The sequence below is a fragment of the Schistocerca gregaria genome, chromosome 2, assembly GCF_023897955.1.
Source record: "Schistocerca gregaria isolate iqSchGreg1 chromosome 2, iqSchGreg1.2, whole genome shotgun sequence".
NCBI classification, from domain to species: Eukaryota; Metazoa; Arthropoda; class Insecta; order Orthoptera; family Acrididae; genus Schistocerca; species Schistocerca gregaria.
In genome coordinates, this window is record NC_064921.1 from 275,221,785 (window position 1) to 275,245,247 (window position 23,463).

The 23,463-nt window shown below is 46.5% G+C and overlaps 1 protein-coding gene across 2 annotated transcripts in view; it reads left to right on the forward strand.

Annotated features, from left to right (window-relative positions):
• The window catches only part of LOC126336865 (potassium voltage-gated channel protein Shaw-like), a 1,557,807-nt gene that overhangs the window by 1,438,424 nt on the left and 95,920 nt on the right, over positions 1–23,463 (forward strand). For both annotated transcript variants that reach the window (XM_050000963.1, XM_050000964.1), the window contains one exon: positions 9,211–9,405. In XM_050000963.1, coding sequence (XP_049856920.1) covers positions 9,211–9,405 — 195 coding nt within the window. The remainder of the gene's footprint in view (positions 1–9,210; positions 9,406–23,463) is intronic.

The window sequence follows — 23,463 nt, forward strand, 5'->3', positions numbered from 1 at the left end:
TCACAGCCCTCTGTGCTCTTCCGTTCTCCGTCATCGTGCCAGCACTTGTCGTTACGCCGTCTGCCCCAAGGGAAACAGCAGCAGTGATTGCCATGCTGGCAATCTGTCAAAAATTTGTCGTACTTTCCGCAAAGAAGCCCGTTTTTTCACTCAAGACTTGTGGCTGTACGTTGCTGAGACCGAGTGAGTAATTTCTGCCAAATGGCTCTGAGCACTATGGGACTTAACTGCTGTCGTCATCAGTCTCCTAGAACTTAGAACTACTTAAACCTGACTAACTTAAGGACATCACACACATCCATGCCCGAGGTAGGATTCGAACTTGTAGCGCCTAGAACCGCTCGGCCACTCCGGCTGGCACTAATTTCTATCCTCTTGGGCACTAATCGCATGGGGCAAGTGAGATTTTGCACTTTTTTGAATATGAAGCTCTGAATCCATCAGTTCCATATCAGCATGACAGTCGTGATTCCCCGACCAACGCGAGCAGCAATATTGCTGATAGACAAACCAAAGTTTACGTAGGCTACGTCAGCTACTGCACTAGATATGTTACCAATGGTACCTACGCTGTGTTCTGGTACAGGAGAGTCAATGACAGTTTCTTGATGTTGTTGTTGTTGTGGTCTTCAGTCCTGAGACTGGTTTGCTACAGCCCTCCAAGCTACTCTATCCTGTACAAGCTTCTTCATCTCCCAGTACCTACTGCAACCTACATCCTTCTGAACCTGCTTAGTGTACTCATCTCTTGGTCTCCCTCTACGATTTTTACCCTACACGCTGCCCTCCAATGCTAAATTTGTGATTCCTTGATGCCTCAGAACATGTCCTACCAACCGATCCCATTATCTGGTCAAGTTGTGCCACAAACTTCTCTTCTCCCCAATCCTATTCAGTACTTCCTCATTAGTTATGTGATCTACCCATCTAGTCCTAAGCATTCTTCTGTAGCACCACATTTCTAAAGCTTCTTTTCTCTTCTTGTCCAAACTATTTCACTTCCATACACGGCTACACTCCATAGAAATACTTTCAGAAATGACTTCCTGACACTTAAATCTATAATCGATGTTCTCAAATTTCTCTTCTTCAGAAATGCTTGCCTTGCCATTGCTAGTCTACATTTTATATCCTCTCTACTTAGACCATCATCAGTTATTTTGCTCCCCAAATAGCAAAACTCCTTTACTAATTTAAGTGTCTCATTTCCTAATCTAATTCCTTCAGCATCACCCGACTTAATTCGACTACATTCCATTACCCTTTTTTTTTTGCTTTTGTTGATATTCATCTTATACCCTACTTTCAAGACACTGTCTGTTCCATCCATCTGCTCTTCCAACTCCTTTGCTGTCTCTGACAGAATTACAATGTCATCGGCGAACCTGAAAGTTTTTATTTCTTCTCCATGGATTTTAATACCTACTCCGAATTTTTCTTTTGTTTCCTTCACTGCTTGCTCAATATACAGATTGAATAACACCGGGGAGAGGCTACAACCCAGTCTCACTCTCTTCCCAACCACTGCTTCCTTTTCATGCCCCTCGACTCTTATAGCTGCCATCTGGTTTCTGTACAAATTGTAAATAGCCTTTCGCTCCCTGTATTTTACCCCTGTCACCTTTAGAATTTGAAAGAGAGTATTCCAGTCAACATTGTCAAAAGCTGTCTCTAAGTCTACAAAAGCTAGAAACGTAGGTTTGCTTTTCCTTAATCTAGCTTCTAAGTTAAGTCGTAGGCTCAGTATTGCCTCACGTGTTCCAACATTTCTACGGAATCCAAACTGATCTTCCCCGAGGTCGGCTTCTGCTAGTTTTTCCATTCGTCTGTAAATAATTCGCGTTAGTATTTTGTACCCGTGACTTATTAAACTGATAGTTCGGTAATTTTCACAACTGTCAACACCTGCTTTCTTTGGGATTGGAATTATTATATTCTTCTTGAAGTCTGAGGGTATTTCACCTGTCTCATACATCTTGCTCACCAGATGGTAGAGTTTTGTCAGGACTGGCTCTCCCAAGGATGTCAGTAGCTCTAATGGAATGTTGTCTACTCCCGGAGCCTTGTTTCGACTCAGGTCTTTCAGTGCTCTATCAAACTCTTCACACAGTATCATATCTCCCAATTCATCTTCTTAAACTAAAAAATTAAGGTGCATGTATATGCAGGACATTGCAAACGCATTAGGGAACCCCATATAAAGCAGAAAAGAAATAAGATAAAATGACAATATGAAAAAAGTACGTGAAACTATGTCATTAAAGCTGTCATACGGAGTAAAATAGCTAAATTTTCAAGTGCATGCGTATTGTGTGCGTAAAGGATCAACAATCCAAACATCAAGGCATCAGAATGACGGACAGTCATAAGCACCGCGAACTGCTGACAAAGACCTATTTTTAGTCATTACAAAAATATAATTTACAGGGTATAGGAGGCAAAGCCACCTTCGATAAAAATAAGCCATAAATAAGCCCCTCTCGTGAAATATAACTTTTTCTACATCACTCACAGCAAAACGAACAAGTTAAAAATAATGATGTTTACAGAAAATAAAAGATATCGTTGTAACAATTGTCCAACTACTGGTAGCATTGTATCATAATATACCTGATTTCTGTTAATCAGTTGATTGTTTAGCAACTTTGTCAACATAGAGCAATTTAAAACGTCCAGCTCCTCGAGTGCATTCAGCTTTTTCTCTTTTTCAGAAAGATATAATAATCTCAAGTGTTCTTGTGACTGAGATTGGTGCCACTTAATTTAATACGCTCAGCAAACGCGCTGTTTTGTTTAACCTATACTTTCTTAGTTAGCATGTGCTCGCTGAACCTTATTTTAAACATCCTGTCAGACTGGTATGTACAGGCTGAAGAAAAATTCGCGCACTCGGACTTCGCAACGCGATTCTTCACATACTAACAGTTCAAAAATCACTCTCAAAAAATTTCGTCCTGCACATACTTCGGGTAGTAAAGGGACGTTAAAGTCTGGCAATCTGGAAACACTGTAATCACATGTATGATAATTATCTCTGTTAGATCATTAGCTCTGTGTTGTTGGTGCAGTGGATAGCGTTTTGGGTTAGCATGAAGGAGGTCGGGGGTTCGATTCTGTGTCGAGGCGTATTTGATTTTATTTATCAGTTGTATTCTGCCATATAATACTGTAATATATACCGCTTCACAAGCCACATGTTGCCGACATTTACACTGCTTCTCTAATGATAATGGAAACTATGTTTCCAAATTTCAGTCGATAATAATAATAGTAATAACGCATAGAGATACTTACTAAACATCACACACCGATCAGATTCAGTGCTGAAAGGCATAATTAGTGGTCCCAATGTGATAATACATGCAACTGGTAATCGAGTTTGCAAGTTATTTGCAAAGCACTTTACTAGCCCTACTGGTGACGTAAGGCTCTAACGAAATGTATTGGACCTGAATGAGGTAGGAATATTAGTTGGCACTAAACGAGGGGACCATTGGGTGACGATAAACAGAAAACAGGTTTGGAATCTAGTAGATGCAGGGGCGCGAAACAATTCGTGTCAACGACGTGCAAAAGGCTATTTTAAAAGCTGACCACCGCAAACGATTGTACTTCAATTTCTGTGTTCGTGGTACGTAAGTGCAAATGTTTTGTAGAAGATCCGCTGTAATCGCTGTATCACAATTAAGACGCCAGATACCATGCAGAGTACATTTAGCCCCAACCCAGAAACGAATACTCAACCTTCTGCATGCTAACGCGAAACACTATCCGCTGCACCAACTGCACAGAACTACTGGCGAATGCCAACAGAGTTAGTTACAGTACATGTGATTACAGTGTTGTCAGATTGCCAATTTACTGACCGAAATATGGAAAGGGTAGATATTTTTGTGTTGCTAGTATGTGAGGAATTGCGTTACAAAGTCCGAATGGGCGATTTTTTCTTCACCCTGTATATGGCATTTCACAGTCATTATTCTCTGACAAAACAAATCTTCATTACCACTGTCCACCGCGACAGCGGCATTAGACTGTTTGCCGATGTGCTGTAGTCTACAGGAAAGTAGTATCACACGAAAGTTGTGAACAAATCAATGAGGATTTGCAATAAATGCGTGGTATAATGACTGGCAGTTACGTCTCAATATTAGTAAGTGTAATCTACTGCGTATAACAAGGCGAAAATCTCCATTAATGCACGAGTACAAAATAAATGCCCAGTCTTTGTAAGTGGTAAGTTCCGTCAAGTATCTGGGTGTGACTATTCGAAATGATCTCAAATGGAATGATGACTGCACAATTAACGAGTAAGGCGAACTCTAGATTTCGGTTTATTGGTAGAATCCTGAAGCGATGCAGTCTTTCAACAAAGAAAATAGCTTACAATACGTTAGTTCGTCCAGTCTTCGAGTATTGTTCGTCTGTATGGGACCCTTACCAGTTGCGTCTGATTCAAGAGATTGAGTCGGTCCAAATAAGAGCGGCAAGATTCGTGACTGGTACATTTGGCCATCCCGTTGGGCGTTACAAATCTCATAGGAAGTTTGAATTGGGACAAACTTGCAGATAGACGGCGCGCAAAACGGAAGAGGCTGCTCACTAAATTCCGAAATCCTATCTTCACCGAGGATGTAGAGCATATATTATTACCACCAACTTTCAAATTGCGCAGTGATCACCATTCAAATATAAGGGAAATTAGAGCTCGTACTGAGGCGTTCAGACAGTCGTTTCTCCCTCGCGCTATCCGCGAGTGGAACAGAGGGGGGTAAATGTGACTTTGACGTGAATTGTGCCCTCTGCCACACACCGCTTGGTGGCTAGCGGAGTATATATGCAGATGTAGACGTTGGATGCCGCCTGGAGGAGTTGCGAGCGCTAGACGCAATAACAAAAGTATGCAAGTAGATCAGACGTGGACGGGGGATCACCCTAGCGAAGATATTGACTGCAGATGGGGAATCCATTCAGATAAGCGACTTTGACAAAGGGCAGATTATTATTACGCAGAGCTGTGAACGAGTATCTCGAAAACGGTGAAGCTGGTCGAATATTAACGTGCGACTGTCTCGAGCATCAACGGACAGAGGTAGATGGACAGTCAAACCACCACTAGGAGCTAAATGGTAGGACATCCACGGCTCTTTGCAAAATATGGGGTTCGGGGGCTTGTTAGCTCTGTAAAGTAGGATAGATGGTGATCTGTGGCATCTCTACCGAAAGAGCGCAATGCTGGTGCACGCATAAGTGTTTCGGAGCACACCATTCATCGTACTTTGTTGAACGTGGAGCTCCATAGCAGACAATACCTACGTGTTCACATGTTGACCCAATTACATCGTCAAATACGATTGCAGTGGTCACGGGACCATAGGGATTCGACCGTCGATCAATGGAAAGGTTTAGGCTCTTCGGGTGAATTACGTTTGTATTACACAAACGCCGTCATCGAGGTGAACGACGGCTCGAAACGTGCAGCGCACCACGGTGGCAAGTTGATGAGAGCTGTATTATGCTATAGGTGACATCCTCCTGCGTTAGCATGGACCTGTGGTAGTAATCGAAGACACAGTGACAGTTGCGAACCACCTGCATCCCTTCATGCTTGATGCCTTCCGCGACGACTGTGTCATCTTTTAGCGTGCTACAGTGAGGATCATAGAACGTTGATGTCTCAGCGACGAAATTCTCCCCATTTAAAATCTATGGAACCCATATGGGTCGCCGTCGGCCGCCATCACTGCGTGCGAAACTTAGCACTCCGCTATTTACGGGAATTAAGTGTTCTGTGCGTAGATATCTAACACTAAATACTTCCATAAACCTACCAACAAACTGTCGGATCCCTGATACGCAGAATCAGTGATATATTTCGTTCAAAGACGAAGAAACGTGCCATTAAGCAGGTGGTGATAACGTTTGGTATCATCAGTGTATACGCCCAACCCACATACTTTTCCCTGTGGGGGCGTTCACTGCTAATGTAATTATGGTGAAACTTATGACCAGTAGTGGAAACGACAAGCAAATCCTGGTATTTAAGAAGCTTAGACAAATCATAAGAGAGGTACTGGAATCTTCACAAATTGGGATCTCGAAAACAGCAAGTCGGGGGGACTTCTGTACTCAGCTACTGATGTTTATTCTTTATACAGCTTATCACCGATTGTTCGATTGTAGGTATTATTCACAGCGATGTATTTCAAATTCGCTAACTCTTTTACTATGGAGGATTGGCTATGCGATAATCACACTACAATGGTGCACCACACATTTGAAAAAAAAGTTGCTTTTTCTTTATGAACAGAAAGTTATTTGATGTGGTCAATTGGGATGTCCTCTATAGAGCAAAATTTCGAGGAATATTCGCTATCTTCTGCATCATTTGCGTCGACTCACTGTTCTATCGTAATAGACAATAATTATCGATGTACTGAACACTGCACCTGTCTCTTCGGAGTCTTATTTACTGGTTGGTCTCGTAGAATTAAATTTCTTAAAACATTACGTTTGTAAGAAAAAACGGAACGACGTTTCCCGTTTACGCTGGCAGCCGTAGGACGTTCTTCAGGAACAGCCTCTTTAAAAGTGATTGCGCCATAAGTCACAAAAAAAAAAAAGTAAATGCGGTTTGTGGCTTTTAGTACAGAAACATTGTATTTTTAAACGTATGCTGCCTCTCTCTCTCTATGATCCTGCGAAGCCTTAACTCAGTGAACCAACGTGTGCCGAAATGGACTCTAGAACGAAATTAGAAATATTGTTGACACAATCAGCTGGCCTTCTAGGTTCAGTCACCAGCGCATAGTTAACTGACACATCCCATCCGATAACGCCTCACTGTGTATCACAGTTTTAAGGTGCTTCTGTGTCTGGATTTCCTTCCAAAATGCAGAATGCAAGACTCATAAACACGGAGCTATATTACTGTAATGACAACGAAGTGTGGTTCCTAAACGACGCAACAGGATCTGAATAATGAAGTGAGCTTCACCAGGATCTAACTAAAGCTGAATTCCGTTTGTGATACAGTGTACAATTTAATTACGATACAGAGTATGTAACCAGCTCAGCAGAAAATGTGTGTACTCGTATTCACACACATACTATAATGAACTCGTTGAACGGCACTTGCATTGCCCACCTACTTGTTATGCCCGTCACGTTCAACCCCGAACTGATGTTCCGCTAACGGCACCCATTTCTGTAACCAACTAATTTTCACAGAGTTTGCAGAAAAGGCTCGCTTTGAATAACTGACATATGCCAGTAGCAAATTGAACATTATTGGGACAAAAGGAAAACAACCTAAATGTGAGCTGCACTGTTCACATTTTATAGTTCTTCGTACGTAATTGTTTCTGTTTTTGCTATCGCTGTTGTAGCCATCAGTTTGAAGACTCGTTTCACGAAACTTTTCGCGCTAGTTTATCCTGTGCAGGTACCCTTATACTGCTTTCACTTGCACTATTCGAGTCTTGATCTGCCTCTACAATTATTTTATCACTCACACTTTACCATACTGACGATTGCTTTATACCTTTCAGGGTCGATGTTACATAAATTTCTTTATTTCCCCCAAATCAATTCAGTATCTCCACATTAGCTATTCGACCTACCCACCTAATCCTCAAAAATCTTCTGTAGCAATACATTTCTTCTGTGAACTGTAATTATTAACCATTTCCTAACGGCACCTGATATCCCCCGGCGTCTTGTTGGCACATACATTTTTCATCCTATACAAATATTTCGTCCTTATAGACACAGCTGAAAATTCTTTCTTGACACACAGTTTATACTCACGAGGGCACCCACCTATGTAGTCCCAACGATTCGACAGCGAATAAAATTTTCAGCCACTCATAAAATATTTATCATTCGCCGTACACTTTCTCTTGTGTTGATATTTCAAACGAAAGCTTCAAGTCTGCAGGTCTCCACCTCTGCCGAAAGCAGTCCAGTCGCGGATGACTGTTAAGCTCCACGCTGCGACACTCGTACTATAGAGAAAATACTACTTGTGTAACTTTTCATCCACTTACTCCAGACGGAGCATACGTATCCAACATCTCAACAAAATATCTTGAAACGCGAATCCGAGAAGTGCAAGCCATTAAGACGTTCGACTACTATTTCGTCACAAAACTCAACACTCTTTTATACTAACTTCTACTTGCAACAATTGCATTCGCGTTTTCTGAGTGAGCACTGCTCGACATGAGCAACAAGCAGCCATACGACTGCACCCTAATGGCAGCAGGGTGATTCAAAATGAACGGAACTGAAAGAAAGTATCCTTGTGACTACTACTTTATTTCAGAAGTGCATTTATAGTCTGGAAACGCTAATCCTGATAATTCCTATGGATATTCACACAATTTTGATGTGGCTCCATTTGTGACAGTGCAGTTGTCTATCCGGTACTGCATTTCCTGCCAGACCCGTTCGAACTTACTTGACTATCTGGTGCCTTAGCTGCTCTAAGTCCTGCAGAAATGGGAACACGTAAACCGTGTACTTCAAAGTCAATTGTTGTAAGGTCAGGCAACCTGATGGGGGGGGGGGGGGGGTGAGGTGGAGGCGTCGTTGTGCACAACATGAACGCCACATCATTCGACCCAGCACGACCAATCCACCACTGTGGAAGATGTTCGTTGAAACGACTAGAAATTTTAAGTGCTTCCATCCGTGCTTGAACATCAATGCCTTATTTCTCCCTTTTGGGTTGTCAGCTGGTTTTAACGTCCACAGCATCTGATTTCTGTAAGCAGACACTTGCGCAACACAAGCCAAACTGTTGACTGCGTCATATTCCTTTCTCTGGTGCTTTGTTAATGGATTTTACGAATATCCACTTTTCCAAACCTGGTCCGAAAATATCTTTGAACAACGATTATTAGTTATGTTTTTGCATATTCTACAAGACAATACGCCTTTCCTATCGCTGATGCCACTATTTTAAACGCTAATTATGGCCGTGAACAATGACAGCGATTCTACATAGTTTCATTGTTACCGACCTAAAATATGAGAATAATAATTTAAGTCTATTTGTGTATTTCTGAAATAAATTCGTTGCTGTAGTCACAGGAATAGTTTTCATCCTATTCATTTTGAACAAGCCTTTAGTATTTGTGAGGGTACGTATTGTTGTAGGGATATTGGTGGCTTTGGCGAGTGATCTTTGTTTTGTTGTGTTGGCAGCACCGGGACACGCAGGAGACGCTGGCCGTGCTGGACAGGCTGGACCTGGACACAGAGAAGCCCAGCGACGAGGAGATTGCGCGCAAGTTCGGCTTCGAGGAGGACTACTTCAACGGAACGCTCTCCAGGTGGCAACACATCAAGCCCAAGATATGGTCCCTCTTCGACGAACCCTACTCCTCCAACGCCGCCAAGGTGCCTGCTTTATAGCATGTCATGCACATGTTTTCTGTAAATAGTGTCCAGTCGGAGCACCCAGAAACAAATAAGAAATCATAATCACTTTAATCAAACGTCACAGTGTCTTTCAACTAACAAATATTTCTTCAGTGACATCTAAACATACACCACAGAGCTACACAAATTATTTGTCATCCTTGGACGTCTTCCGTGATAAACTTGTGAATCACCAGTTCTGGCACCTCTCGGCTATTGTGAATGTCAGTGCTGGTTTCTGGCATCCAGGGAAACGACGTTTTGTTCCACCTGGACATGGCGACTCAGACTTACCATAATCCTTCTACATGGCTAGTGGCTGTGGGCTACTATTCTGGCTAATGGATGGTTTTTAGGTGGTTTTCCATCTCCCTTGGCGAATGCGGGCTGGTTCCCCGTATTCCGCCTCAGCTACAGTACCATTACTGTACCACGCAAACATAGGGGTTACACTTGTCTGGTGTGAGAGGGCGGGAGGGGGGGGAGGGGGATCTACCGGGGGCTGAACGGCACAATAATCCTGGATTCGATGTGGAGCGGCGGAGGGGTGAATGGAATGCAGCAGTCGTCGTAGGGGTGTGGACCACTACGGCTGCGGCGCCGATGGGGCCTCTCCGTCGTTTCTAGGTCCCCCGTTAACATACAACATAGATATTTTAATTTTCTCAAACTATAAATTTGTTACAACATTGCATACCGTAAACAGCATAGCTAGTGTCTTTTCTCAAAGAAAATTTCTCCCATCAATATACACTCCTGGAAATGGAAAAAAGAACACATTGACACCGGTGTGTCAGACCCACCATACTTGCTCCGGACACTGCGAGAGCGCTGTACAAGCAATGATCACACGCACGGCACAGCGGACACACCAGGAACCGCGGTGTTGGCCGTCGAATGGCGCTAGCTGCGCAGCAGTTGTGCACCGCCGCCGTCAGTGTCAGCCAGTTTGCCGTGGCATACGGAGCTCCATCGCAGTCTTTAACACTGGTAGCATGCCGCGACAGCGTGGACGTGAACCGCATGTGCAGTTGACGGACTTTGAGCGAGGGCGTATAGTGGGTATGCGGGAGGCCGCGTGGACGTACCGCCGAATTGCTCAACACGTGGGGCGTGAGGTCTCCACAGTACATCGATGTTGTCGCCAGTGGTCGGCGGAAGGTGCACGTGCCCGTCGACCTGGGACCGGACCGCAGCGACGCACGGATGCACGCCAAGACCGTAGGATCCTACGCAGTGCCGTAGGGGACCGCATCGCCACTTCCCAGCAAATTAGGGACACTGTTGCTCCTGGGGTATCGGCGAGGACCATTCGCAACCGTCTCCATGAAGCTGGGCTACGGTCCCGCACACCGTTAGGCCGTCTTCTTTCACGCCCCAACATCGTGCAGCCCACCTCCAGTGGTGTCGCGACAGGCGTGAATGGAGGGACGAATGGAGACGTGTCGTCTTCAGCGATGAGAGTCGCTTCTGCCTTGGTGCCAATGATGGTCGTATGCGTATTTGGCGCCGTGCAGGTGAGCGCCACAATCAGGACTGCATACGACCGAGGCACACAGGGCCAACACCCGGCATCATGGTATGGGGAGCGATCTCCTACACTGGCCATACACCTCTGGTGATCGTCGAAGGGACACTGAATAGTGCATGGTACATCCAAACCGTCATCGAACCCATCGTTCTACCATTCCTAGACCGGCAAGGGAACTTGCTGTTCCAACAGGACAATTCACGTCCGCATGTATCCCGTGCCACCCAACGTGCTCTAGAAGGTGTAAGTCAACTACCCTGGCCAGCAAGATCTCCGGATCTGTCCCCCATTGAGCATGTTTGGGACTGGATGAAGCGTCGTCTCACGCGGTCTGCACGTCCAGCACGAACGCTGGTCCAACTGAGGCGCCAGGTGGAAATGGCATGGCAAGCCGTTCCACAGGACTACATCCAGCATCTCTACGATCGTCTCCATGGGAGAATAGCAGCCTGCATTGCTGCGAAAGGTGGATATACACTGTACTAGTGGCGACATTGTGCATGCTCTGTTGCCTGTGTCTATGTGCCTGTGGTTCTGTCAGTGTGATCATGTGATGTATCTGACCCCAGGAATGTGTCAATAAAGTTTCCCCTTCCTGGGACAATGAATTCACGGTGTTCTTATTTCAATTTCCAGGAGTGTTTGTTAAGAAACACGTTTAAAATCACGAAAAGGAAAATTTGGAGTACAAGATGAGAACAGAAGTATTTCAGCGTCCAGTGTGCGTAGTTTTTTAATTTCACTAGCTCATTCTCAACTAAGCATATTAGAATCCTGTGTTAACATACACTGAGGTGACAAAAGGCATGCGGTACCTCGTGTCGGATCTCATTTTGCCGGGCGTAGTGATAGTAGCTCGATGTGGCATGGACTAAACAAGATGTTGGAAGTCTCCAGCACAAATATTGAGCCATACTGCCTCAATAGCCGTCCATGTGCAGGACTATATCCCATGAAAGTTCGACAGGATACACATCCCTCAATCTGGGTGGCCATATCATCCGCACCAATAGCGAACAATCGTGGTCCGGTGGCACTACCATAAAAATTCCTTAGATGTTTGCTGCAAGTGGTCTCCAAGTAACCGAAAATAACCAGTTCCTGTCAATGATTGGTTCAGCTGCACCAAAGAACCCAGTCCATTCCATATAAATGCAGCCCACATCATTATGAAGCCACCATCAGCTTGAACAGTGCCTCAATGAACAACTTGAGTCCGTGACTTCATGGCCTTCTGCGCCACACTCGAAACCTACCATCAGCTCTCACCAACTGAAATCGCAACTCATCTGATTAGGCCACGGTTTTCCAGTAGCCTAGGGGATATGACCACGAGCCCAGGATAATGTTAAATGTCGTCGTTTTCGTCATACGCCTCACATTGATTTCTGCGGTTATTTCGCAGTGTCGCTTATCTTAGCAATGACAAGTTAACGCAAACGCCGCTGTTCTCGGTCGTTAAGTGAAGATGATGGTCATTGTTTTAACGGGGTGAGAAATAATGCCTGAAATTTTGTATTCTCGGCACACTCTTGACACTGTGGGTCTTGGAGTACAGAATGCCCCAACGATTTCCCAGGTGTCTACCTCCAACTAACGTTCCGCGTTAAAACACTGTTAATCCCTGTCATGCTAGCATAATCACGTCGGAAACCTTTCCACATGAATCACCTGAGTCCAAATGACAGTTCTGGCAATCCACTGCCATTTTATACTTTGTGTACGCGATACTATCCCCATCTGTGTATGTTCGTATCGCTACCCCATGACTTCCATCACCGCAGTGTATTTTTGTCATTTTTTCTCTTTTTTCAACTTCGGTTAATTATTCATACTACTCCGTACCGCCCACCACGCCCACCACGCAAAGGGGCCTGGCTTCGATACCCGTCAGGGTACTGGGTGTTGTGTGTCATCATTGACACGCAAGTCGCCGAAGTGGCGTCCACTAAAAAGACTTGCGATACGGCAGCCGAACCCCGATGGGGACATCCCGGCCAATAAATGCCATACGATCATTTCATTTCAATGCCGTTGTATGGTAACGGATTGTCATTTTTTTTTCTTTTTTCCCGCATACTCAACTAAAATGCAGTCATGAAACTATAGCCGCCCAATTTTTTTAATTTGTGCCGTAGTTGAACCAATGACTTGCCACTGCTATCTAATTAATGTTTCTTGTGCATCCCACAGGCGTAACAGCGGCAGAAGTCCTTTGGAATATTCAGCTTCTTTGAACACGATTACGAAATGTATATACCCAAGAGCCGGCCGGGGTGGCCGTGCGGTTCTAGGCGCTACAGTCTGGAACCGCGTGACCGCTACGGTCGCAGGTTCGAATCCTGCCTCCGGCATGGATGTGTGTGATTTCCTTAGGTTAGTTAGGTTTAAGTAGTTCTAAGTTCTAGGGGACTGATGACTTCAGAAGTTAAGTCTCATAGTGCTCAGAGCCATTTGAACCATTTTCCAAAGCGTTCTTCGTTCGGAGCCTACAAACATGGCCTTCACACAACTCCGTTCGGAATGGTGTTAAACAGATCATGTGAGATATTTAACACCTCAGTAATCAATGGTTCCATCAAAATACTTAGGATTTTAGCATTTCTTGGTAAGAAAATAAAGTCGAGCGTCCGGAATGTGCCTAATGTACAATACTCGTATTACCGCGTTCGACTTATCCAACTAAGTATTGATAAATCTGTGTAATTAGAGAAGCTGAAGACATTGACTGAATAAGCAAGACAGAAAATGAACAGAACAGTAAAAATTGTTTTCAATAAAGTGATAGGTTCTCAAAATCATACTTCCGATGTATCTGAAAATTTAAGTTGACACTCTGATTGTGTTAGTAGGCTTGTGGCAGCGAAATGTGGACTTCCATAGCGAAAACAATTCAAAAACTGAGGGTTATGAACGGAGAGATGCATGTTGGGATTTACTAGCTGACACAATAATTTAAAGAAGACGACCAGCGTAAAGCAAGGGGGGAACTCGTGGTATTCTGCAAATAAAGTGGAGGCGGACGAGATACGTAGGCCCCCATGCGGGTTCGGGGGTAAGAATAGGCCCGTGGTATTCCTGCGACTAAAGGGAGTCTCAAACGTTTCGGCCTTAATGTAGTGGTCCCCCTTGGGGTTTGACCTCCAATTCTACAGAAGTAAGAGCCTTTTGGGGAAGGACGCCTTACATGGTGTATCACTGGTTCTCAGTGCACTAAGACCTTGGCACTCAGCATCGTAATGGCGTTGTAACCGCACCCACTATTCCTCAAATTGGGCCTAAACGCTTGATGGGTTGCACAAGTTACGCCCATAGTGCGTCCCCATCTGCACCTACGATCATGATGGACTTTCCACAGCACCCGAAATCCAGCACGGTAGCCAGCCCGTTGTGGTGGGGTCGTCATGTACCCTGTAGGTTGTAGCCCCCTGACAACGCAGGGATCGTACTGCCGATACCTGAGCTGTACCCTCCCCACGTCGGCCAAGGAGTAGATGCCCGTCTCCTTGGGGCATCAGGACTCCTGGCAACGGTCATCCTGCCAGGTGGCCCTTGCTGAGGCTGGGTGGCGCCCGTGGGGAGAGCCCCTGGTCGGAGTGGGTGGTATCGGGGCGGACGTTTCGCAGATGAAATGTCAACATTTATCAGGTCGATATGCGGCCGAGTCTTTTAAAAAGAAATGTACTGTCTCTAGTTCTGGTTCTCCTACCCTTTCCCCCTTGGCCACTCCCTGGGAGGAAGGACAGGCCCGCCGGCTTGGGGCGAAGTACTTCCCCCGCTATTTAGTCTGTTCTCGGACCGATGGGGGGACGTTCGCCACCTCCAAGCCCATGTTCTTTGTCCAGCATATCGAGGACATCTTCAGGGAAATTGAGGCTCTCAGTAAAATGGGTTCGGGGTCCGTTCTTATAAAGACCACCTCCGCCACACAGTCGGCAGCGCTCCAGGCGTGCGACCGACTAGGGGACATCCCAGTGTCCATTGCCCCGCATCTGGCACTGAATAGGACGCAGGGGGTTATTTTTCATCGGGACCTCCTGCTGCAATCTGATGAGGAGCTCAGGGCCAACCTGGAGCGCCGAGGCGTGCATTTCGTCCGGCGAGTCCAGCGCGGCCCCAAAGACCGTCGCATCGACACTGGGGCCTTTATCCTCGCCTTCGAGGAGGACGTTCTCCCGGAGAAGGTAAAGGTGATGTGCTACCGGTGCGACGTGCGACCTTACATAACGCCTCCTATGCGCTGCTTTCAGTGTTTGGGCTTCGGGCACATGTCGTCACGGTGTGAGGCTGAGCCTCTTTGTGGCGACTGTGGACGTCCTCTTCGTGAGGGACATACATGCACCCCACCACCTCAGTGCGTCAATTGTCCTGGCCTCCACTCGCCTAGATCTTTAGACTGCCCTGCGTATCAGAAGGAGAAGAAGATTCAGGAAATAAAAACTTTGGACCGTCTCTCTTATTCTGAGGCCAGGAAGAAGTATAACCGCCTCCATCCCGTGACGTTGACGACTTCGTTTGCCTCAGTCGTGTCCACTCCTTCCACAGTATCCTCACCCCTATCGTGTCCCCCCTCCACCTCCTCACCCCATTCGGGGTCTATGCCTCCGCCTCCCAAATCCCTCCCTTCCAAATCCTCCTCCCTCGCGCCCCCTCTGCCCCAGAGGCCACCCTTCCTCCTCCTTCCCCTCCGCCGCCTGAGAAGCGATCCCCTTCTCAGGCGTCCATCGAGGAAACGTTCCGGACCCCGGCTTACGAGGTCTGGCGTTCCAAAACGGACCCTGCGCGTGAGGACCTCCTTCGGGTCCAGCCCACCATCCCCATGCCTCATCAGACTTCCAAGAAGGCCTCCAAGAAGAGTCGCTGCTCCCGGCCGTCCTCAGTTTCGCCAGGACGTTCTGCTGCCAGGCGCTCAGCTGGCCTGTCGTCGGCGAATGATGCTGCCCCTCCTACGCAACCCAGGAATGCGGCCGCAGCTGGCGACAACTCGATGGAACAGGATCCGCTTCCCGCCGGTTGTAGCGTTGTTCCCTCGAAACCTGGCCCTCCACTGCCGTCGAGGTGACCAGCTCTTCACCCGTTTCGTTCCCCCTTTTTTCTTATTAGCGATGGCTTTGTTACATTGGAACATAAGAGGTATTCGATCTAATGGGGAGGAATTACAACTGCTCCTCCGCCTGCACTGTCCGCTTGTCCTTGGTCTCCAGGAAACCAAGTTGCGCCCAGCTGACCGTATTGCTTTTACCCACTATACCTAAGAAGCGGTCTGACCTCACCCCTGTGGACGGTATTCCAGCTCCAGGTCATGTTGCTCGTTCGGAACGATGTCTATTACCATCCCATCCCATTGATCACCCCACTCCAAGCAATAGCTGTCCGTATTACTCTTTCTGCCTTTACCTTTTCTGTTTGTACTGTCTACACTCCATCGTCGTCCGCAGTTAGTCGGGCTGACATGATGCACCTGATTGTTCAGCTTCCTCCGCCGTTTTTATTGTTTGGCGACTTCAATGCCCATCATCCCCTTTGGCGCTCTCCTGCATCCTGTCAGAGAGGCTCCCTCTTGGCGGATGTCTTCAACCATCTCAATCTTGTCTGCCTCAATACTGGCGGCCCGACTTTCCTCTCGGACTCTACTCATACCTACTCCCACTTGGACCTCTTGATCTGTTCTACCACTCTTGCCCGTCGGTTCGAGTGGTATGTCCTTTCTGACACCTATTCGAGCGAGCATTTCCCCTGTGTCGTTCGTCTCCTGCACCACCCCCCATCCCCACGTCCTACGAGCTGAAACATACCGAAAGCTGACTGGGGACTTTACTGTTCCCTGGCGACCTTTCCGGACCACGATTTTCTCAGTTGTGACAGTCAGGTCGAATACCTCATGGCTGTTATCGTCAATGCTGCCGAACGTTCCATTCCTCGTACTACCTCTTCTTCACGTCGCGTTTCCGTCCCCTGGTGGAATGAGGCTTGTAGAGACGCTATCCGTGCTCGACGTGCTTTACGCACCTTTCGCCGCCATCCTACGTTGGCGAATTGTATTTGATACACACGACTCCGAGCGCAATGCCGTAGAGTCATCAAATACAGCAAAAAAGCTTGTTGGGCCTCTTTCACCAGCTCCTTTAACAGTTTTACTCCCTCTTCTGTCGTCTGGGGTGGCCTACGCCAGCTGTCAGGCATTAAGGCCCACTCCACGGTACCTGGCTTAACTTTAGGTAATGAGGTATTTGTTGATCCTGTGGATGTCTCCAACGCCTTCGGCCGCTTTTTTGCGGAGGTTTCAAGCTCCGCCCATTACCACCCTGCCTTCCTTCCCAGGAAAGAGGCAGAAGAGGCTCGGCGACCTTCCTTCCACTCGCTGAATCTGGAAAATTATAATGCCCCCTTTACTATGCGGGAACTCGAACGTGCACTTGCTCTGTCCCGGTCCTCTGCTCCAGGGCTATATGTCATTCACGTTCAGATGCTGACACACCTTTCTCCGGCAGGCAAAATCTTTCTACTTCGTACCTACAATCGCGTCTGGACCGAAGGTCAAGACCCCATGCGTTGGCGTGATGCCGTCGTTGTTCCTATACCCAAACCCGGGAAGGATAGACATCTTCCTTCTAGTTACCGCCCCATTTCTCTTACAAGCTGTGTCTGTAAGGTGATGGAGCGCATGGTTACCGCTCGGTTAGTTTGGATTCTTGAATCTCGACATCTACTTACCAATGTTCAATGCGGCTTTCGTCGACCACCTTGTGACCTTGTAGACATTCATCATGACCAACTTTTTGCGAAAGCGCCAAACGGTAGCCGTGTTCTTCGATTTGGAGAAGGCTTATGATACCTGTTGGAGAGGAGGTATCCTCCGCACTATGCACAGGTGGGCTCTCCGCGGTCGCCTGCCCCTTTTTATTGATTCCTTTTTAACAGATCGAAAGTTTAGGGTACGTGTGGGTTCCGTACTGTCCTCCGTCTTGAGCGTAGCCCTTTTTGCCATAGCGATCAATCCAGTTAGGGATTGCATTCCACCTAATGTCTCAGGCTCTCTTTTTGTCGATGACTTCGCGATCTACTGCAGTGCCCAGAGAACATGCCTCCTGGAGCGCTGCCTTCAGCGTTGCCTTGACAGCCTGTACTCATGGAATGTGGCTAATGGCTTCCGGTTCTCTGAAGAGAAGACGGTTTGCGTCAACTTTTTGCGATATAAAGCGTTCCTTCCGCCATCCTTACATCTCGGTCCCGTTGTTCTCCCATTCGTGGAAAACTAAGTTTCTAGGGCTCACACTGGACAGGAAACTTTGTTGGTCTCCACACGTCTCTTATTTGGCTGCCCCTTAATGTCCTCAGAGTTCTTAGTGGTTCATCTTGGGGAGCCAATCGCACTGTCCTGCTTCGCTTGTATCGGTCCATAGTCCGATCAGAGCTGGATTATGGGAGCCTCGTCTACTCGTCTGCTCGGCCATCCCTCTTACGCCGTCTCAACTCCATCCACCATCAGGGGTTACGTCTTGCGACCGTAGTCCCTTCGAGAGTCTTTATGCTGAAGCTGAAGAATTACCATTGACCTACTGGGGCGACGTACTGCTTTGTCGGTACGCCTGCCGGCTGTTGTCAATGCCCAACCATCCCTCTTATTAGGCCTTCTTCACCGATTCTCTCGACCGTCAGTATGGGTTGTACGTGTCTGCCCTGCTGCCCCTGGAGTCCACTTTCGTCGCCTGCTTCGACAATTGGATTTTGCCCTCCCTACCACCTTCAGAGAGGGTGAGAGCCCGACACCACCTTGGCTCCAGGCTCCGGTTCATATTCATCTTGACCTCAGCTCGCCCCCGAAGGAGGGTACTCCGGCTGCAGTGTATTGGGTCACGGTTTGTCGAACTTCGTGCGCGACTTGCCAGTCACACCTTTATTTACACTGATGGCTCCAAAACTGACGATGGTGCCGGCTGTGCCTTTGTCGTCGGGGCCGTCACCTTTAAATACCGGCTCCTCGACCAGTGTTCCAGCTTTATGGCCGAGCTTTTTGCTTTCCATCAGGCCGTTCAGTATGCCCGCCGCCACCGCCATTCATCGTATGCACTCTGCTCTGATTCACTCAGTGCTCTTTAGAGCCTTGGAGCTCCATATCCGGTCCATACCTTGGTGCAACGGATCCAGCAGTCCCTCCATTCTTTTGCTGATGATGCCTCTCCTGTCAGCTTTCTGTAGGTTCCCGGCCATGTAGGAGTGCCTGGGAATTAGGCTGCTGATGCTGCAGCCAAGGCTGCAGCCCTCCTGCCTCGGCCAGCCTCCCATTTTATCGCGTCATCTGATATTAGTGGGGTTGTTTGTAAGAGGCTTGTGTCATTGTGGTGGGATACTTGGTCATCACTTCAAGGAAACAAGCTCCGGGCCGTAAAACCGTTCCCAACTGCTTGGACGATCTCCTCCCGACCATCTCGGTGAGAAGAGGTCCTTCTGACCAGGTTGCGGATTGGGCATTGCCGGTTTAGCCACCGCTACCTGCTCTCCGGTGACCCAGCCCCGCAGTGCCCTTGTGGTCATGCATTGACAGTGCGCCATGTTTTATTGTCGTGTCCTCGTTTTAGTCAATCTCGTGTTGTCCTGTCTCTGCCATCTACTTTACAAGATATTTTATCTGATGACGCTCGAGCAGCTGCTTGTGTTCTTCGTTTTATTACTTTGACTGGCTTGCCCAAAGACATCTAACTCTTTCATTTATTTTATCTGCACATCTTTGTAAGAACTTTCTGGTGTCCCCCCCCCCCTTGAGTTTTACTAGATTCTATGTGCTCCTATAATTGTGACTGGGCGATTATGACCTCAGTAGTTGAGCGCCCTTAAACCCCAAACAAACAAAAAAGAGATACGTAGGCAGATCAATGGATTGTTAAACATAATTTCAAAAGGTAAAATACACATTATTATGGCAGGCGAAATAACTTCCATTGAATATTGCACTACTCTTCAAAATGATATACAAACACTATTTTTCGTGATTTAAACCATGAAATTCTGTAAAAGTTACGTATTTTTTATGCTTAGTACAACGTGTTTTGAGAATTTGTTCTCGTTGTGAAGTGTAGATATAAACGTGATTATTATGTGTGTGGTGTTCGCATGTCTATTTTCCCGCCTCTCTTGGACTGTTGTCGTCTTAGAGAGTTTTTTGCATGCTAATAGCAAAATGCCCGAAGACGACTACAGCGAAAGAGAGGTGGAAAAACATACATGCGAACCTCACCCATAACAATCGTGTAAATATTCTCGAAATGCGGTGCTAAGGAGGAAAAAAATACGTAACCGGAGCATTAGTTAAATCGTGAATGACATAGATGTACGCTTTCCAAAATCATCGATTATGATCAACGAAATAAATACTATTTTCAACGTAGTCACCGAGCCTCTGTAAACTACGTCCGAACGTTCTACCAAATTGAAATCAACTCCCTCGTCACGCAGCCATTCGAGAGCTGCTGTGTGAGAACCCTTACCGTCGGAAAAATGTCTTTTTTTCCAGATGGTCTTTCATCTTATCGAAAAGAAGGAAATTATGTGATGCAAATCTGGCAGATGACACTCTCCCCTCTATCGAAAGCACAACGTGGGTTGTATGTGCCGCGTGGAGTGTTGCATTGTCGTGCAGGAGAACAATACCTTTGGCTAATTTTCCACGGCTCTTGCTCTTTATGGCGAGGGTTAGCAGAGTCATGTTGAACAATATGAATCGGCATTAATATTTAAGCGCTTTTCCATGAACTGTGTGCATACAACTCCTTTACAGTCTAAGGTGTGAATGCAGAAAACCTCTAAATAGCCAAGGTCGCAAATATATTGTTATTTGATTACTAATTTCGGTTTATCTACAAATCGTCTTAAGGTCATAACAAAATACGCACATCAAAAAAAGTTTTGCATCACCCCGGTTCCCAGAACTCCTGAAGACAGACGTTGACTGTGAATATTGTATCACGGTCACAGTCCATTTGACAATTTAGAGATGTCACTAAACCGGAACAAAGATGTAAACAAACATGCATGAGCAGTGCCTATTAGACGGAGGGGGTCCGACAGGCGATCGAATTCAGTCATTCCACCAGGAAGGAGATAAACGGCTCTTGTTGTTTGTAGTTCAACCATGCCTAGGCGGTCAATACAACGGTTAGATAGCGTTCGCATTGATACTTTGTGCCAGTAAAGGCTCTCAACAAGCGAAGTGTCCAGGCATCTCGCAGTGGACCAAAGAGATGTTGTCCTGACATGGCGGAGACACAGAGAGACAGGAACTGTCGATGACATGCCTCGTTCAGGCCGCCCAAGGGCTACTACTGCACTGGATGATCGTTATCTACGGATTATGGCTCGGAGGAACCCTGACGGCAACGCCACCACGTTGAATAATGCTTGACGTGCATGATGCGCAACTTCACCTCTGGCTCAAGATTGACATCACTTTCTCTTCACCGATGAGTGTCGCATATGCCTTCAACCAGGCAATCGTCGGAGACGTGTTGAAGGCAGCCCGGTAAGGCTGTACGCCTTCGACACACTGTCCAGCGAGTGCAGCAAGCTAAGGTTCCGTGATGTTTTGGGGTGGCATTATGTGGGGCCGACGTACGCCGCTGGTGGTCGTGGAAGGCGCCGTAACGGCTGTACGATACTTGAATGACATCCTCCGACCGACAGTGCAACCATATCGGCAGCACTTGACGAGGCATTCGGCTTTGGAGACGACTATTCGCGCCCCCATCATGCACATCTTATGAGTGACTTCCTTCAAGATAACGATATTGCTCGACTAGAGCGGCCAGCATATTCTCCAGACATGAATCCTATGTGTGGGATTAATTGAAAGGGGCTGTTTATGGACGACGTGACTCACCAACCTACTCCGAATCGCCGTTGAGGAGTGGGACAATCTGGACCAATAGTGCCTTGATGAACTTGTGGATAGTATACCACTGCGAATACCGGCGTGCATCAATGCAAGAGAAAGTGCTACTGGGTATTAGAGGTACAGGTGTGTACAGCAATCTGGACCATCACCTTTGAAGGTCTCGATGTATGGTGGTACAACAATGCAATGTGTGGTTTTCATGAGCAATAAAAAGGGCGGAAATGATGTTTATGTTGATCTCTATTCCAGTTTTCTGTACAGCTTCCGAAGCTCTCGGAACCGAGGTGATGCAAAACTGTTTTTGATGTGTGTACAATCCAAATGACAATTTGTGAATTATCTCAGGCTACTAGGTCGTCATATGTAATGCACACTAACAGAATCAAACATTTTATATATGTGGACACTGTGATCATATTTGTGACATTACTTTATTATAGATAACATCAGAAGCAGGACTGTTACTGACTCTATAGAACGAGTTACCCGTTCCACACTAGAAACTAGTACTACGTAACATCTGCAGTCGAAGAAAACGTTGGCCACTACCTTCCCTTTCGATTTCTTCCGCAGAGTGACTCCATTCCATAGACATCTTGTCTGTTGTAAGTGTAAAATGATGGACACTTGTCTCCTAGCCTGTAATGATGCGGCTTACGTAATCATTGTTTACCACGCAGTGACGCTCAAGGAAGTACAGAGACACAATAAATCTTCCGTTTTTGTATGCAGATAACATCAATAGCGGAACCGAGCGTAAGCACAATTTCCGATACCGCAGACGATCTCAGACAGTGGAATAATCACTGTGTACAGGAATGCTTATCTGTTGAGCAGTATGCGAGATATTCATTCTGCGATTGTTGCGAATCAGTTCCTTGATTACTGGACGCGGTCGATGTCGATGGGCTTTCTTCCCAGACAGTATCACACGTTTCTGAGCGGTACCGGTCACATTGTTGGCACGATTTCTCTACGGATAGACGCGAAATGGCGTTTGGTCCACATACCGCCAGAATTCTACGGTGAATCTGTGTGAAATTTAGACGTTTTGCCCGCGAGAATCATGCTCTTCCACCCACATCAACACCGGAGTAAGTTTCCAATACCTGCGCTATTTCACTCGCACACTGTGATCAATCTGTTATCCGTACCGCGGCAGACTTTTTCCTACAGGAAACGCGACGACATGTGTTTTGCTTTCTGAAGTCTCAATGTAGATAGGTCAAGAGCGTTTCTTTTCTGAAGACGTAAGAAACAACCTTATGGAGAGTGGATAGATAATACAGAACAAGCAGAAGCGACCTGATGCTTACAGCTGATGACCATGGTTCATATAAATCTGTATAGGAGTCCTTCACCCAACAAACTGATGAGGATAATAATAATGATTGTGTCGTTGTTGTTATTGTTGTTGTTGTTGACGATGATGATGATGATAAAGACGAACTCGTTTTGTTTATTTTTTTGATAAAAGGCATTTCTTAAAATCAACATCTCATCAGTGCGCGACACTTGCCTTTCTCCATTTCTACGAAACCTGTGATATGATCACTTAAGACTGTTACCAACAAACACCTGGGCGCTGTGTTTTGTTGACAATTTGAACAAATCCATT